The sequence below is a fragment of the Ricinus communis genome, chromosome 8 (genome assembly GCF_019578655.1).
Source record: "Ricinus communis isolate WT05 ecotype wild-type chromosome 8, ASM1957865v1, whole genome shotgun sequence".
In the NCBI taxonomy this organism is placed as follows: domain Eukaryota; kingdom Viridiplantae; phylum Streptophyta; class Magnoliopsida; order Malpighiales; family Euphorbiaceae; genus Ricinus; species Ricinus communis.
Genome location: NC_063263.1, coordinates 11,178,129 through 11,195,053, shown reverse-complemented (window position 1 = coordinate 11,195,053; position 16,925 = coordinate 11,178,129). Strand labels below are relative to the sequence as shown.

General features: G+C 32.6%; 3 protein-coding genes across 3 annotated transcripts; 2 read left to right on the top strand and 1 right to left on the bottom strand.

The window, feature by feature from the left end:
* Positions 1 to 2,350: 2,350 nt before the first annotated feature.
* Positions 2,351 to 6,423, bottom strand: LOC8280308 (probable receptor-like protein kinase At1g80640). Its single transcript, XM_048378505.1, has 10 exons — positions 5,998 to 6,423; positions 5,248 to 5,427; positions 4,875 to 5,122; positions 4,652 to 4,784; positions 4,490 to 4,553; positions 4,276 to 4,372; positions 4,071 to 4,170; positions 3,229 to 3,347; positions 3,003 to 3,092; positions 2,351 to 2,904 (listed from the first exon to the last, which is right to left on the bottom strand). Exons 1-10 carry the CDS (start codon positions 6,164 to 6,166, stop codon positions 2,761 to 2,763), a joined length of 1,344 nt encoding a protein of 447 aa, XP_048234462.1. The 5' UTR covers positions 6,167 to 6,423; the 3' UTR covers positions 2,351 to 2,760.
* Positions 6,424 to 11,365: 4,942 nt separating this feature from the next.
* LOC8280309 (extensin) lies at positions 11,366 to 13,236 on the top strand. The gene is made up of 2 exons (XM_048378504.1): positions 11,366 to 11,845; positions 11,876 to 13,236. Exons 1-2 carry the CDS (start codon positions 11,677 to 11,679, stop codon positions 13,099 to 13,101), a joined length of 1,395 nt encoding a protein of 464 aa, XP_048234461.1. The 5' UTR covers positions 11,366 to 11,676; the 3' UTR covers positions 13,102 to 13,236.
* Positions 13,237 to 13,756: 520 nt separating this feature from the next.
* LOC8280310 (F-box/LRR-repeat protein 2) lies at positions 13,757 to 16,021 on the top strand. The gene has a single exon (XM_002527281.3). It carries the CDS (start codon positions 14,062 to 14,064, stop codon positions 15,796 to 15,798), a length of 1,737 nt encoding a protein of 578 aa, XP_002527327.1. The 5' UTR covers positions 13,757 to 14,061; the 3' UTR covers positions 15,799 to 16,021.
* The last annotated feature ends 904 nt before the right edge of the window (positions 16,022 to 16,925 follow it).

The window sequence follows — 16,925 nt, the reverse complement described above, 5'->3', positions numbered from 1 at the left end:
AGGTGCTTCCAGGAATTGGACTTCTGAGCGCGACAGAGAGAGGTATTCCAATATAATATCATTTCAATAGTTCTGCAATGATGGAGAGAGATTCTCTGGCAAGGGATAACAGGAACAGGAATGCAATAACCTTGTATCATTCAACTATGCCATGTTTTATTTTATTTGATTAGAATTGATAATATCATGGCAAGTCTTAATGGGATCTACTCATCTACATGTCATAATCATGAAAGAAGAAAATGCAATTGTCTCAGTTGAAGGATGCTTGTGAGACTGTATGTATGTCAGTAACAGCTTTGGCCGATATAGCCCTGTATCTGCCAAATGAAAATGACAATTCGAGGACCATATAGCCAAGCTTTTTTCTTCTATGGGAAAACTAGTTTTGCTATAGCTGTATACAGAACGATGTTGGTTTTCTCACCTAATTCATTTGGAAGCACAAACTCAGCTCTTGGCAGAAAGCAAGTTCAGTTTCTGAACACTTGGGCCCTTAAACATATCAGTTAAGGTACCACCTCTGGCACCAATGTGCTATGACTGGTTAACTGCACCTAGTTCTCAACAGTCATGCTATGGACTTTGAGTCATGAGACTCTCATATGTTATGGACTGCATTTTCCTACTTATTTATGGAATGGAATTTAGCTCTCATAATTCTATAAAGATGACGCGATAGACTAAATTTGAAGAATATTTAAAAAAAAAAAGGATCATATAATTCTTAAATAACATTTAAGACAAAGATTCATCTATACTGTTATATAAGCAAGTATTTTTATATTTGGTAATACATGAATATATGTATCTGATTACAATTAGGAAGAGAGGGTTAGGGTTTAGAGCAAAGGAAAATGGAGAATGCTGGCAACTTTCTTACTCATTTTACATTAAAGGTTGCGTATATAGCAGCCAAACTTACAGCAGGAATAATATCACACAGCAACTCATTACCTGCTCCAACAACTACAAAGAAGATTTGAACAATCTAATTCCTAGATTTCAGGACATATCATACTATGTTAACCACTGAGTATGGCTCAACATATCTTTATAATAATTGACTTATGTGATCTTTAATAATTCATTACAAGGCTTTGAGTTTTGAATTTCATTTACTAAGGAATTTAAAAAAGAAAAAAGCAAAGAGATGATACGAAAAAGATGGTAAAAAGAAGAAGGTAGATAATCTACTAATAGTCTCCAATGTTTATGAAATGGATTCTACCAGTACTGCTACTATTATTGTTATATTATTACACATACAAAGTATTATTACATGAGACACAGAGAATCCTTGTTTTGATCATGCATTGAGGTACAATAATTGAGACAGTTCATGTTCATACAAGCAATAATGGTGTGATAACATTAATTGGAGTGCACTGGAAATCAGAAAATCAGACTATGGTCCAGGAAGCTACAGCCTGTTTTGGTTAGGACTTTATGCTGTGCCTGTTTAATATTGATGTGTCCAAATACATATATAACAATTTATATAAAAATAATTAATTCAATCATATGATATTTTTATTTAGTTGTGTCAAACTATCAAATTCAAAAATAAAAATATCTATATTTATTGGCTAAGTTATACGAATTGACCAATGTAACTCAGGTCATATATGAATAACATTTTAAACTTTAAAGACCCTTTTATACTTGTGCAGTTGAAAGCCATATATGCTATAAGTTAAGGGTTTTTTCTTTTTCTTTTTCTGTTTGCAATTTTCATTAGAAGCCTTAGGTTTCAGTATTTGTTGAAGATTTTTTGTTTCAGTGCAGTCAGATTCAGAACCTATCTTATTCAGTCAAAAATAAATCATTTTGGTTATATATGGGTTGATAAGTCACTCTTGAATCCACAAACAAGACTTATAACACTGGTTCCTTGCAATATACTGAAAGCCTCACACATATACTTCATGTTTTTCATATCCTACTAATGAAATTCTCAATTTTTTAATTATTGAAAAGAATTTAATCGAAATTCTCAGTTTTTTAAATATTGAAAAAAAAAAAATTAATTGCGTTCCCTCTAGCTTGATAGTTTGGACCACTATCATTATCAGCTTCAGCTTTTGGTAGATCATAATCATAAATAAGTTAAAAGCAGCACATGCATTCTGTAAAACTAGGTCAAAAGATAAATTTTCTTTTTCTTTTTCTTATTTGGATAAGCAAGAGTAGATTATCTAACCATGTAGAAAAAAACAAAAAAAGTAAAGACAACATATTAGGAGTAAGTTGCTGGCCCCTTTTCAGTTAAAAAGGGCATAGGTGACCCCATGATTTAACAGCATCACAAGAAAGGGACCTAATCTGTTTTTGTTGCAACATTATAGACTTTTGAGAGTAAAGTGATGGCTGAAGTATCTCATCCATAATATATAACAAACACACACAATCACAAATGTTTGAGATGAAGTCTGGACAAGGATTAGTGCAGACCTAGGAAAAGCTTTCTAGCTTCAACGAATGATCACCACTAAGACTAGAAGATCATCAAAAGTTCACAACCCTATGCTCAAACCCTCTATCTTTTTGTCCTCAAAGAGGGTAGTTTGCCAAACTAGGTCTTGGAAAGGTACCATTAGCACTGCATTGACAAATCACATTAAATTAAATTAATTTACAGCTGTGATCACAAGAAACAAAATTTTTTCAGTAATGATTTGCATATGCAACTGAATCTACAAAGGAAATAGTGGGATCAGAAAAAATGATAATGTAGATACACATCTACATATTTCATCATTAGTGAGAAGGCACAGGTTCTGTAATTCTTAGTGAACCTCCAAGCTCAAGAGGTAAAAGAGGGATGAGGGAATGCAGGACGTCGGTTATCAATGGCCTATAACTTGGTTCTTGCTGTACGCATAGTACTGCAACTGCAGCTACCTGATCAACGGCAACATTTAATTCGATTTGTCAGTTACATACAAGAAAATAGAAGTTATAAGGACACCAATGATAGTGTTCTCAGTCACTATATATACCTGATATAAGTGCTTTAAGTCCATAGTATCCTTGACAACAGGGTCCACGATGTTTGGAAGCTTTGATCTGTCAGTAAGCTGAGGCATGGCCTATATATCAAAATTGGGTGCACAATTAAGTTCTTACACGAGCCTGGAATCCTCCTAGTTAATACCAGAAGAGATGATAGATATGTGACATAAAAGAGAGAGATGATAGATAAACTTTTCTTAGAAGGAAATTTACCCATGTAACTATAGACTGGCATTGATCTTGTGACATCTTTTCTACCGGTTTTCTTCCCATGAGGAGCTCCAAAAGGACTACCCCGAAAGCATAGACATCACTCTTGTCAGTTAGTTTACCTGGAAAAAGAGAATGATTACTCCTCATCTTTGATCGAAGAAAAGACTAAACTAATGAGATGTTTAACTTGGAACCTCCACCTCTAGACTGTAGAGTTAACAGATTACAGGAAGTACATATTTCTCAAAAAAAAAAAAAAAGTATACAAAAAGCAAAATGTGCTTCACAACTCTGACATCATTCTTTTGGCATGTTTTCTTTAGTTCTGTAACAAAATAAGCCTACCAACAAAGTGCTAACTCAAATTATGTGAACATATGACGACAATACATTATCGCTATTCAAGGTCAATCATAGATGTATTTGAAATGGTAACTAAATGTTGAGGAAATGATGAAATTTGGGTATAAGTTAAGACCTTTAATGAGCTAAGAGAAATCAACAAAGAAAAAGGAATTAAGATTGGAACTTTAACCCATGAGGTTAGGAATGTCATGAAAAAAATAAAATGCATCAGTTATTATCAACAATATCCGAATGCCACAAAGCTCAAATAAAGCTGCCGAAATAAAGAATCATGCCTCATAACCTTTCTAAACATTTCCTATGTCATGTAAAGTTGTGAACCGCTGAATTCCACATAATGCATTATTTCATAAATACATACAGCCTCTCTGTGGAAACGTCTTATATGCAAAATCAAGCATAGGACAAATCAAGCAACAATTATATGCAAAATATAACCTCTATCCTCGAAAGAGTAACACAGAATTTTTGCGCACCTTCCAGAAGGTACTCTGGGGCAACATAACCTAGAGTTCCTGAGAGCTTTATGTTTTTGTTTTCAACCCCAGAAGTTACAGCAAGGCCAAAGTCTGAAAGCTGAAAAAGAAAAGAATCGTTCAAGGAAACATTCAACTTTGCATCATAAAATTAACAGAAATGTGCATGATGATTGAAGTGCTTCTGATGCTATATAGATTTTACCTTGGCATTGAAGTTGGAATCCAGAAGTATGTTAGATGACTTTAGATCTCTGTGCACAAGAGGAGGATTGCAATGCTCGTGAAGATATTCTAGTCCTCTGTCAATGTACAGTGATGTCAACTGTTAGCAGAGAAAAAAGGAACGTTCTTTGGAAAAGAAAAAGTGAAAGCAAGAGAATAAAGCATAAACAGAAAACTTCGAGCATTGGACTTGCCTTGCAACATTAACAGCAATTTTCATTCGCAGATGCCAAGTTAATTTTGAGCCATGTGTTGGTCCTAAAATTTCCACCAATAACAATATAACAAGTAAAAATCAGCAAAAGGATTTGTAAATTTGCATCTTCCTTAGTTTCTCATCTTCTAAAGAAGTATACCGTGCAATTGCCTATCCAAAGACCCATTTTGCATCATTTCATACACAAGAAACTTTGCTTTATCGTGATTGCAGTAACCCAAAAGAGAAATTATGTTCTGATGCTGAATTTTTGTCAACCACTTCAACTCATTCTGCATTTACAATTGAATATGGAAGACAGGAACTAATGAGAATTCTCAATAACCAACAATGTACTAAAATCAATTTATGCATCATATTACCTGAAATTCTCTTTCAACATCCTGTCCACCCTCCAATTTCTTTACAGCTGCAAGGAGTTTGTCACTGAAACGAGCCTTATAAATGCTTCCGTGACCACCTTCACCCAACAAATTATTTTCCCGGAAATTGTTTGTTGCAGCTTCTAACAACTGATATTCCATTACAGCAATGGAACCCTTCTTACCAACCATTCTCAAGGAATTAAATTTATCCAGAATAGGACTCAGAGTATGCCCATTTCCAGCATCTTCAAGTTGAATTTAAACAATGAATAAGAAAAACTTGAATATATAAGTATACATGTGAGTACACAGCCTCCAAAAAAAAACTATAATCAAATGTGAAAGTTGATTTCCAGAAAAAAGAAAATACCCAAATTTTGTTTGTTTTTGGTACTAGATTTCTTTGAGCTTTTCATCCTGTATATCCAAAAACATGACAGAAACAACAAGATTCCCCCGAGGAGAGAAGAAGCAATAATTAATGCTATGAGGATTCTCTTGTTCAAATCTTGATGGTGCACTACTGTAACCACAGGAGCCATAGTAATTCCTGGACAGGTAGGAAAGCAGCATTAAACAAATCACAGTTCAAAAGAGAAAGATAAGAAATTAAAATGTCCTTTACAGGTTACGAAATTTACTAAAAGTATTAATCTGACATATTTCAGCAGTAAAAGGTTAAAAAGAACCTGCAAATTATCAAAGAAAGAAATAACATTTCACTCACATAATCATCCCATTATATGAAATTCCTCTACCATCTATTTAAACAAGGAGGAAAGAGAAAAATATAACTGCAGACTCAAGTGGAATCAAGTGAAATTATAAAGGCAAGGCTTGCAAACTCTAGGATCTTTTCTTCTTTCTACAATTACTCAACAACCAAAAACTGCACAGATTAAGACAAAATCTTGTATCTTCACAAACAAAATAATTAAGGTTTCAAATTTTATATTTTAAATAGTAAAACCAAGCAAAAAAACTTACCCATGAAATCAAAAGAAGCATATGGAAAAGGGGCTTCAACATTTAACAAGCTCAAGAATCAAAACCCATTCTTATGACAGTACTAAATAAAACAAAAAAGAAAAAAAGTACAAAATGCGCATAGTTGATATACCTGGAGATTGAGCTTCCATTTTTGAAGAGAAATGAGAGAAGGGTAGTTCTTTTTTAGCAAGAAGTGTGGGCTCAGGTCTAGCATCAAGCAAGGAAAACAAAGAAGTGGTAAATAATAATAAAGATGGCCATATCCACATGGGCAACAAGAAACCAAGAACAAGATTCATGTCTTGTTTCTCTAGAAAGAGAAAGATACAGTACTGAATGTTCTTTGGTTCTTTTCAAAGTTTAAAACTTTGAACCAAAAACATTTGATTTTAGCTGGGCTATATTTGTTTAACAAGAAAAGACAAAAAACTGTTGCAGAGAGATCAAGAAAAAAAGCAACTTCCTTTTTCTTTTCTTTTATTTTCTTTTTATTTTTTTGGTTTTTCTGAACTTACTCAGAAGAAGTATTGTTCATCCAGTGAAGTTATGAGTAAGGGACAAGTGGACATGCAGTTCTCTTTAGAAAAAAAAAAAAAAAAAAACAAAGAAAGAAAGAAAAAAGGGAAACGGGACATGAAATCATGTGGCAGTTATTGAATTATGAATGATTTAGAGAGGTGTGGGGTAGTGGGAAATATGGAATGGTTTGTTTTGTCTTGTACAGTTTAGTTAATCTCTTAACTTCCATTAGATTTCACCTAATTAGCACTTACTATTTTTGTTTTCATTTCCTTTTTTTTTCCCTCCCTTTCTGTTTCAAGATCTCTTCCCACCTATGCTTTTAGATTTTTGAAGAGATAAGCACTGCAAGTACTATATTATAATATATATTTATGCATATATTGTCAAATTGGATGTTAATCTATTTGGGATTTTCTTCTTAAAAAAATTATTTGGAATATCAATTAAATGGTTATTGGAAAGAGGAATTTACATTATATATAAAAATGAGAGTATTAAGTAATACCCTTTGTTTGGAAGGAGGGCAATGGAAGGAAATCAAGTAGTTTTCCTTTGTTTGGGAAAGGGATACAATTTTTAAAAAGAAAGATTTAGAACTGATAATTTTGCAGCCCATGAAGCTGCTCCTTTGGCAATCCCTAATGGTGAGTCAATTAGGTGGATTGGTATTGGCCCTTTGTGGCTATATTTTCTGTATTTTATTATTCTAATGAGATTATAGTTGATTTTTCCTAAAAAGAATGTAAAAGAGTGAGATCAATAACATATTTGAGCCACAAAAAAATAACAATATGGATGAGCCTTCTTTCAAAATTAAATAGAGAAAGGATGGAAATTGATTCAAATTTTAGATTTATCCTTTTAATATAATTTTTAATTATAAAAAGTGTGATTATAATTTTATTATAAAGATAATATTGTAGCAATCTTTTCCTCTTATTTTCTCTTCAATTCAAACGAAAACAAAAAAGAAAGAAAATTTCCCCTTCCAAGTTTCAATCCAGCTATTCTTTCATCCTCACTAAAATTGTTTTGCAACATTGTCATTAAGCACATTATATTCTCTTTCTATATCAATTTTATAGTTATCCGTTATTAATGGTATTGAGTTTTCCCTCTACGAGAGTGGTAAAAAAATATTAAAAATATCTATTTTTTTTATCAAGAGTAGAGTGTAAGCTTTTTTTATTTTTACTATTTGAAAATATCAAAAATATAATTTTTTATTTTTTTAATACAATATTGGTTGTTTTTTAGTTTTTTTTGTTGTTGTTTTTTGATGAAATAATTAAAAAAATTGAAAAACAATCAAAAAATAACTACGTCATATTTAAAAAAATTACACGGCAAAAACGATATTTTTTTATTAATCTTAAGATATATTTGAAAATTTTTCAAAAAATTGAGATTCAATCCGAAATTTAAACAATCGGTTCATCAAAAGACATCTATAAAATAGATATGTAGCTTAGTGCTAGAGTGATTTGCAATTTACTGTTCCGACATAATTAATGAATATTGTGAGTAAATTTTTTTACATATATTTATTTATATTTGATACTTATTTTTTTTATTAAAATATACATTTTAATTCTTATTAATATAATATTTGTATTTTTTTAAAATTATTTTTTATTTTTACTATGACAGTCGTTATTAATAGAGTATCTATAATCCTTCTAAAAAACCATATTTCTTCATTTTTATTTCAAAAGAAAGCCTTATTGATAAATATATTAACAAATGACAAAGGAAATCTAAGGGCTAAATAAACTGAAAACCATAAGCTAAACATCTTAAAATTACAGGTTCACAGTCTATTTTGATTGCTTTTATTTTTTGAGTTTCAAAAATTATTTTTTAAGAGTTATAAATAAATTAATATTCTTCTTAAATATATAATTGAGAACAATAGTTTATAATTAAACTAAAAAATTCTAAATTTATTTTTTGAAACATTGAAATAGATTTTATATATAAAGCAGTGTGAGCAAGATGTTTGTTTTTTAAAATGGTGGTGCTTAAGATAATATGTATATTTCTTTATTATATCTATCTGTGACTAGTTTTTTCTTTTACGAAATGTTGATTAAATGCCTGTGAAATTGTTCTTTTTTAGAAAATATAAACTCCAACAACAACAGATGACATAAAGCTTGCCGACCATTTCATTGGACTGACTTGTAGACTAGGCAAGACAAATGTGAATGCCTGCCCTTTCGGGTTGCTTTAATCTCTTTATTATTCTTTACCAATTTCCAATGCTATCCATAAAATTAAAAACTCGTTGTTTAATAATACTTATTTACATTTTTTTTGTAAATTTATGTAATTTAATTTACTTTGGTGCATATAATATAATATAATGATCGAGTATTTTAATAAAAATAATTAAATAAAAGAAAATCATTTCAATCGAGACGATCCAAATTTTAAATGAAATAAATTCGATTAAAATTTTAGTTTAAAGTAGAATAATATAAATTTAAATTATTTTAGACGAAATAGAGAAATATGGACATTGATAATAGCTTACGAAAATTCTGTTTTAAAAAAGATACATAATATGAGCGATGCGGCAGTAACATAACCTATTCTTTTAACATGTGACATCAATCAAGATTTTACTCTTACCATATACAAAAATGTCTTCTATTTATTACTTTCGTGATCCATAATTAAGATTTATATATTTCTCATTATTAAATTCAATGAAGACTAAGTAATTAAAAGAATGATAAAATGTATTCTTTAAAACAAAAACAAGAAATGAGTAATCAGCAAAAGGGGCTTGGATATGATAATCACATGATTAGTCATTTTCAAGCATTTGTCAACTCTTTTATATTTAATTGTATAAAAAAATAAAAATAAAAAATCAAATTACCACCGAATTCCTTCTTAAAACCATGCATGTTTTTTTCTTTCTTTTTTGTATAATTAAATGATAGTGATTTAAATTATTAATAATTGGGTTGTTGAGATTGAATTGGTTTGCTCTAATAAGTTTCCTTGCCAAAAAGAATTAAAATAGACCATAAAAAAGTTGGCATGTTTTTTTTGGGCTTTTCCCAATACGTTAGGCCAGTGGAGTTTTATAGAAGGAAAATCCTTCATTACAGATTTCAGTGGCCAAGGAATTTTCTTGTCTGCTGATGTTTTTATTTAAACAATATTATTATAGGATCATTCACTGAACAGTTGTGACAGCATATCAAGAAGTAGCCAAGTTATTATTTTTTTTAGGAGTTGAATTCATGTGCCTTAATCTAAGGTACTTAAGTAGCTAATCAAGAATCTTTGACCATTAGCTTAGTGCCAAAAACAAAGAAAAGGGTTGATGGGGATGTGAATTAATACTGGAAAAAAAGAAAAAGAAAAGGCAAGGATTCAATATCCATAGAGAAAAGTGTCAAAAAACACATACAAGAATGCCAAATTATGCATTTTATTTTATCTTATCAGAAAAGACAAACATCCCTTTCAGTCCCATAAGGGAAAATCCTGGCAGCAGATCATCCAATTTCTAAAATCTGCTTTAAAAATAAATATTAAATATTTAATATTAAAAAGAAATACCAAAAAATTATTCCAACTTGCCAGAAACACTGACATTGGGTGTTGTATAATTTTTAGTTGGCAATCATGTTTCAACAGCAACAAATTATTTTCGCATATAATAAAATAATAAATTAAAATTTCTAATTTTATTTTAATTATTTTTTCTTTATAATTAAACTTATTATATATTATTTTTAATCTAAATAAAATACTAAAAAATATTAATTAATGTAGAATAAAGTAAATAGAAACATATAGTTCCATATAAATTAAACATATAAACCAATTCGAATCCGATATTAAAATTATAAGTAACTCAATCAGATACTGAATTAATTTTTCTTAAATTTTCCAATGGAGAGAATCGTAATATTTACATTTGTATTTTTGGAACATCATTAGCACAAAGGCAGAAGATAGGAAAATCTACAGAAAACAATTGAACCGTTGGAAGATTGAAACATGCTAACCAACAAAGATATGATTGATAAACACAAGAAAGTCACTCGAATATGAAATAATTGTGTACAAGTTGGTGATGTATCATTTCATAAATTCATTGTCCATTGTCTGTTTTTTTTCTTTTTTCTCATTTTCACAACAAAATTGCCTTAAAATCCAGGCCCGAAAATTTGTCATCAACTTGGTTTCGGGGCTGTAACCAAAAAGATTACTAGCCCAGATAAGGCCTCGGTCCAGTTATCTTTATTTCATTATATTGGATTCGGACCCCTGCCAAAAGAATTGAAAGGAAACCTTGACCCTCGTTGTAAGATTTTCCAACAGAATAAGTTGGAAATTCTGCGAGTTACACCATGCTAAGCAAATTCACAGAAGTCCCTCTTCCTTGTAGGTGGAAACCACACTGTGACCTGGCTGCCAGCCCAGGGATGAGAGTGATAAACTAAGATGTCTTTGCCCATGAACTAACCCCGTGAAACTGCAATCCTCTTGTGGGTCAAACAAGAAGCTAGCCAGCAGAAGACATGCAAGAATGGTAGACTGATTACTTAAATCACACACATATAGACACTTGTGCTGAATCAATATCTTACAGAGAGACATAAATGTTTGCACAGTTCAAAGATAGGATAGGAAAGCATGGCCTGAAATTGCATTTAAGTAGTAATTTTCTTCCTGTTATCAAATGGATATATATGGCACGTAAAACTAGGCAACTCCTCTTACTACTCCACTACTGAAGATTGATGATCACTGCACGAGAAGCCCCATTTTTCCCACACCTCTCATCTAACAAAAGGATTTTCTTTTACTTGCATGCATGTACCTATCCCTCTATGTTGGAACTCGTAAACATTAGCTGGACTCACTCCACTCTTTATCTCTTACCAGTGTTATCATATTTACTGCTTCATTAAATGGACAAACAATGCTTAACTTCTAATTAAGCATCAAACATGCTGAGAGACAGAGTTCCTTTTCTTAATACTCCACTTAATTAGCTCTAATTAAGTAGGACACTACTCTCAGCAGGATAAATGTGTATACTGAAACTAATGATGTCGGTATGTCCCTGGCTACACAGCAGAGAGGCATCAGACCAAGTTCATAAAGAACTATTTTTGACCAAGAGGCCACAACCAACATTAATGTTGCTCTAACGCCATTTCTCCAAGCAATTGCTGTATATATATTCTTCTGGTCTCTTGGCTTCTTGCATGCAGAGAAAGAGAGATGCAAATATGAAGGGATAACAGAAAAAGAAATGAAGGTGAATATAGTAATTGTCATTCTTTTGTCACTCCTTTTGATAACACAGTCTCTAAGTGAAGCCACAAAAGCTTTCGACAACAATGGTAAAGAAGAAGAAGAAGAAAAGCGAAGAAGCAGCAATAGAACAAGCAGAAGAAGCAGAGGCAATGTTAGAAGCAGAAGTGGAAACAGAACCAGAAATAGAAGCAGAAGTGGTAGCGGAAGCGGAAGCAGGAGCAGAAGCAGAAGCAGAAGCAGAAGCAGAGGCAGGAGTGGCAGCCGAAGTAGATCATCTACGTGCGATCCATTTTTCCAATATCTATTTGATATTTGCGGCCAATGGCCTTTCCCTACTTATCCTTCACCGGACAATCCTTTTAATCCTACTCCAAGACCCTCCCCTCCTCCCCGGCGAAGGCCTCCACCCTCACCACCACCTATTGTGCCTTCACCTCCTCCAATCCCACTTGTCCCGTCTCCACCACCACCAATAGTACAACCATCTCCACCTCCTATAATTCCATCACCGCCACCTCTAGTTACATCTCCACCACCAGTTACAGTTCCATCACCACCGCCACCAGTAATAGTTCCATCACCACCACCTCCTTGTCCACCACCACCATCTCCACCACCGCCATCTCCACCACCTCCATCTCCACCACCACCACCATTAGTTCCATCTCCACCGCCTCCATTGTTTCCATCAACTCCTGAAATACCACCACCAATAATATTCCCAGCTCCACCACTAGTTCCTTCACCACCACCACCTGAAATAATTCCATGGCTATCACCTCCAGATGGGTACCTTCCAGCACCAACACTAGTCCCCATATTCACTCCACCAACACAACCAGATGATCCACCAGATCAGTTTATACCGGCACCGCCATTCGTGCCAATCTTTTTTCCACCAACTGAACCAGACCCGGCACCAGGTGATCAGTTTACACCTGCACCACCCTTAGTCCCCATTTTTTATCCACCACCGCAGCAAGATTTGCCACCAGCAGATGAGTTTACACCTGCACCACCACTAGTTCCCATATTTGATCCACCACCACAACAAGATTTGCCTCCTGCAGATGAGTTTACACCGACACCATTTCTACCACCAGTGGTATCATCACCACCACCAGTTCAAGATTTGCCACCATTGTTTCCCATTAATCTTTCTCCACCACCTGATGATCAGCCTCCCCAGTTTCCATTCTTACCACCAGAACAGCCACCATTTACATTCACTCCGCCTGTCGTATCAACCCCAACTGTTCCTGATCTTTTTCTACCACCTCCTTTGGTGCCTGAAGTTCCTGATAATCCACAAGAACCATTACCATTTTCATATGCTCCACCAGCAGCTGATCCTGTGTTTAACGAGCCAGGGCAGCCATTGACACCATCACTTCCTTTCGCGCCTCCATTAAAGGACTGAATGTTTCTTGTTTTGTAACTTTATACAAGAATCTGTGAAACACAAAATAAGCAGAAAACAGATTATCATCATGTTGATATGTTATTATTATTAATTTTTGGTTTTATAAATTAAATGCGACTTGTGCTGTTTTAATTTTATAAATGCAAACTATCAACTTTTACATAAATTTATCTGCGCAATCGAATAAAGCTATAACTTTATTTGTTTAATAAAATAAGATTTAAAGACAATGTTCCCTTTTTTTCAAATGCCCAAATCATAGGTAAATTATTAATTTTATAAAGATTAGCTAAAATATCACTAAAATATAAAGGTTCAAATTTCATTATTATTAGGCCTCCCAAGTTGTGTTTTTATTTTTCTGAATTCTATCAAGAAATAGTGTCAAAATGGATCATTTTAATACCTTAGATGAGTTAATAATATCATCTGTTATGCTCAGTGCCATGTTTGCATGACTAAACTTGATGTTGAATTTAAAGTCACCAGATTTATATATTAAAAGAAAATTGAAAGTATGGTAATTATTTGTAAAAATTAAAATTTTTGGTTTTTTCTTGAAAACCGAGATATAAATTCACAATATTATGGTACCAAAGCATAATTTTCAAATTTCAGAATTATCGTACAAGAAAATTTGTATTCGAAGTTGTATCCCGCCTTCTGCTTTGAATACCTTTGCTTTTGGCTGATTGTAAGAAGTTCAGTTTAATTGATAAAAGAATTTGCGTAGAGACATGGTTTGAAAAAAACAAAAACAAAAAGGAAAAGATTGAGTAGAGTCGTTATCAAACAGAGCCCTCACGTTAGTGCAACTCTGCACTAGTTTTCCTCTTCGATCAACCCACATTTCTTCGATCTTTCAAAATTGATATCCCAATTCCCTAATCTGATCTCTCTCTTTGTATCTCTCGTAAAACTCAATTCCATCTTCACAATCCCAACAAGAAAATTAAAATGACTGAGAAATCAATTGATTTGCCACAAGAATGTTGGGAATTAATACTCAATTCCCTCGATCACCATCGCCACTTCGAATCTCTGTCGCTAGTCTCCACTCGTTTCTTCTCTATGACCAATCATCTTCGCCAAAACCTAACAATCTCTTCCCATACACTTCCTTTCCTTTCCCATCTTCTTAACCGATTCCCCAATTTAAAATCAATCCAAATCTCTCAATTATCCAAAGATGACCTCAATTCTCTTCTCCATCAACTCTCCAAATCTGAATTGGACCTCGACTCTCTCAATTTTGAGAACCAAACTCGATTTCCCCATCTGGGTTTGAGAGAATTTGGGCTGAAAATGAGAAACTTGAGGAAATTGCATTGCTCGAAGATCTCCGGTTTGCAAGATAGCGATTTATTTTTAATTGGGTCTTCGTTTCCTTTGCTTGAAGATCTCGATATTAGTTTTCCACTTTATGATTCTCGTTTTAATCCAAACGGATCCTTGGATTTGCAATGTTTTTCTGGGATTGTGACCGATGATGGGATTCTTGAGTTGGGATTGAAGCTCAATAAGTTGCGAAGGATTGATCTTTCTGGTAATCGTTTCATTACTGATAAGTCTCTTCACTTTTTATCGTTAAATTGTTTGTTGTTAAGTGAAGTTAAGGTTCGTGATTGTGATTTTATAACCCAGAATGGTATTAGTTTAATCATGCGTAATTGCTCTAATCTGAATTCTATTTCTTTAGATGGTGTTGGAATTCCTTCTATAGATTCTTTCTTTCAAGAATCTTTTACTTATGCTAAATCTTTATGTGAGCTTCATCTTTCAAATTCATTTATCTCCGATGAATTGCTCTATTTGGTTGCTGAAGCATGTCTTCCACTAAAGAAACTTACTGTCTCTCATTGCTACAATTTCTCGTTTGTTGGAATTTCTTTTTTATTGTATAGGTACAAGTTTCTTGTCTACTTAGATCTTGAAGGGGCAAATTTTCTCACTGATGAGTCTATGATTGAGTTGTCAAACTTCCTTTGTAACTTATCCTACATTAATCTTAGTTTATGTTCTAAGCTCACGAGTTTGACCTTCTTTGCCCTTATAAAAAACTGTCCCTTATTGAGTGATGTTAAAATGGAGAGAACAAATTTGGGGGTTGAAGAGTTTATGGTGGATTTGATTACCAATCCGAGAATCAAGTCACTGAAGCTGGTTGGGAATAACAATTTGAGTGATGATTGTCTCATCAAAATTGCATGTTGCTGCCCAAGTTTACAAGTGCTAGAGATTAGTTATTGTTTTGGTATTACAGAAGAGGGGATCAAAGAAGTGCTTAGAAGTTGCAGTGAAATTAGGCATTTGGAGATGAACCGATGTGTAGGGATAAAGAATCTCGATATAAATGTTGAACTTCCTAAATTGGAAGTTTTGCAAGTGCAGGGACCCGGAATCGATGATGAAGCATTGGCTGTCATTGCAAAGAGATGCCAGATGCTGTTGCATCTGGACTTGGCGGGTTGCTTGAATGTGACAGAAAAAGGGGTAAATGAAGTGGTGCAAAACTGTACGAAATTAAGGGAGATGAATCTGAAGTGGTGTGATAATGTGAAAGTAGATATGATAGCAACCATGGTGTTTTCAAGGCCATCACTGAGGAAAATTACCCCGCCATGTGGTTTTATTCCTACTGATAAGCAGATAAGCTTTTTCTTGCAGCATGGATGTTTAGTCTGTAAAGGCTAGTGTTCTGGAGCCCTTGGAATGGTGCTTATTAACTCGATTAGATCTTATAGCTTCTTTTTTTTTATTATTATTATTATACAGAATTGTTTGAAATGGAGATAGATTTTACATGTTATAACATTCAATTTACCTTTTCTCTGTATAGTATTATATGCTTCAAAAATTTAGTTGATAGAATAAAGATGCGTAAACATTCAAGTTTTGAATGTTTTAGTGTTCTTAACTAACAACAAGCATATTGAATTTTCTCAATCAATCTCAGCATATTGAATTTTATTTACCTATTTCTCAACTTCATGGTCCTTGATAAGCCATTGAGGAGCTGCTCATCCACTTACACAAGTACACAAACTTTGTTATTAGAAGTAATTCAAAAAATTTTTGACCCCTCAACATGGATTATTGATTTCCTCAGTTTATATCTCGAAGAACATCTTTTTACCAGTAACTACTGATAGTAAATGCTGATGTTACCAGTAACTTTGTTATTGTGTGCTTGGCAATTTTAACTTGATGTTAGATTGCCAATCAATTAAGTGGGAGTTCTTTTATTGATTGTTAATCTTAAACTTTTGGTATAATACAGTAATGAATCTTTATATATAGATACTCGACCCTCTGTTAATATACTTAGTGGAGTAATAAATTATTAAACCTTAGAAGTATTAACTTGCTAGGCTTATAATAATAATAAAAAATTTCAACATAGTTAGGATTGATGTATTCAAATAAACTCTGTATTCAAACAGATCTTTTAAGGGATTTTTTTGTGATTTTTTTTTTTCAATTTTTTTTTTACAATTCTTTTTTAAAATTTTTATTTATACGGTTTTTTTTGAAAATGTATTATAGTATACTTTTGATATTTCATTGGTATTGTTTTTATATATTTTATATTATTTTAATTATATCTTTATGTATTTTAAACTGCATTTCATATGTTTTTGGTATATTATGGTATATTTTTGAAACACACATTTTTATATCATTAAAACACACTGGTTGATATAAAAAATATGTAATATCATTCAATTTACGAATACTAAATATAAAGATATAAAATAAAAATGATAAATCTATTTTATTTTGCTAGTTTTATAGTATTACAAATTAAAATAATATTTTTT

Coding starts and splice junctions, on each gene's coding strand:
- LOC8280308 (XM_048378505.1), bottom strand. CDS start 6,166: ATGAATCTTGTTCTTGGTTTCTTGTTGCCCATGTGGATATGGCCATCT. Junction 5,123..5,247: donor CAAAAACAAACAAAATTTGG/GTATTTTCTTTT, acceptor TTCAACTTGAAG/ATGCTGGAAATGGGCATACT. Junction 4,373..4,489: donor ATTGCTGTTAATGTTGCAAG/GCAAGTCCAATG, acceptor GTACATTGACAG/AGGACTAGAATATCTTCACG.
- LOC8280309 (XM_048378504.1), top strand. CDS start 11,677: ATGAAGGTGAATATAGTAATTGTCATTCTTTTGTCACTCCTTTTGATA. Junction 11,846..11,875: donor AGGCAATGTTAGAAGCAGAA/GTGGAAACAGAA, acceptor ATAGAAGCAGAA/GTGGTAGCGGAAGCGGAAGC.
- LOC8280310 (XM_002527281.3), top strand. CDS start 14,062: ATGACTGAGAAATCAATTGATTTGCCACAAGAATGTTGGGAATTAATA.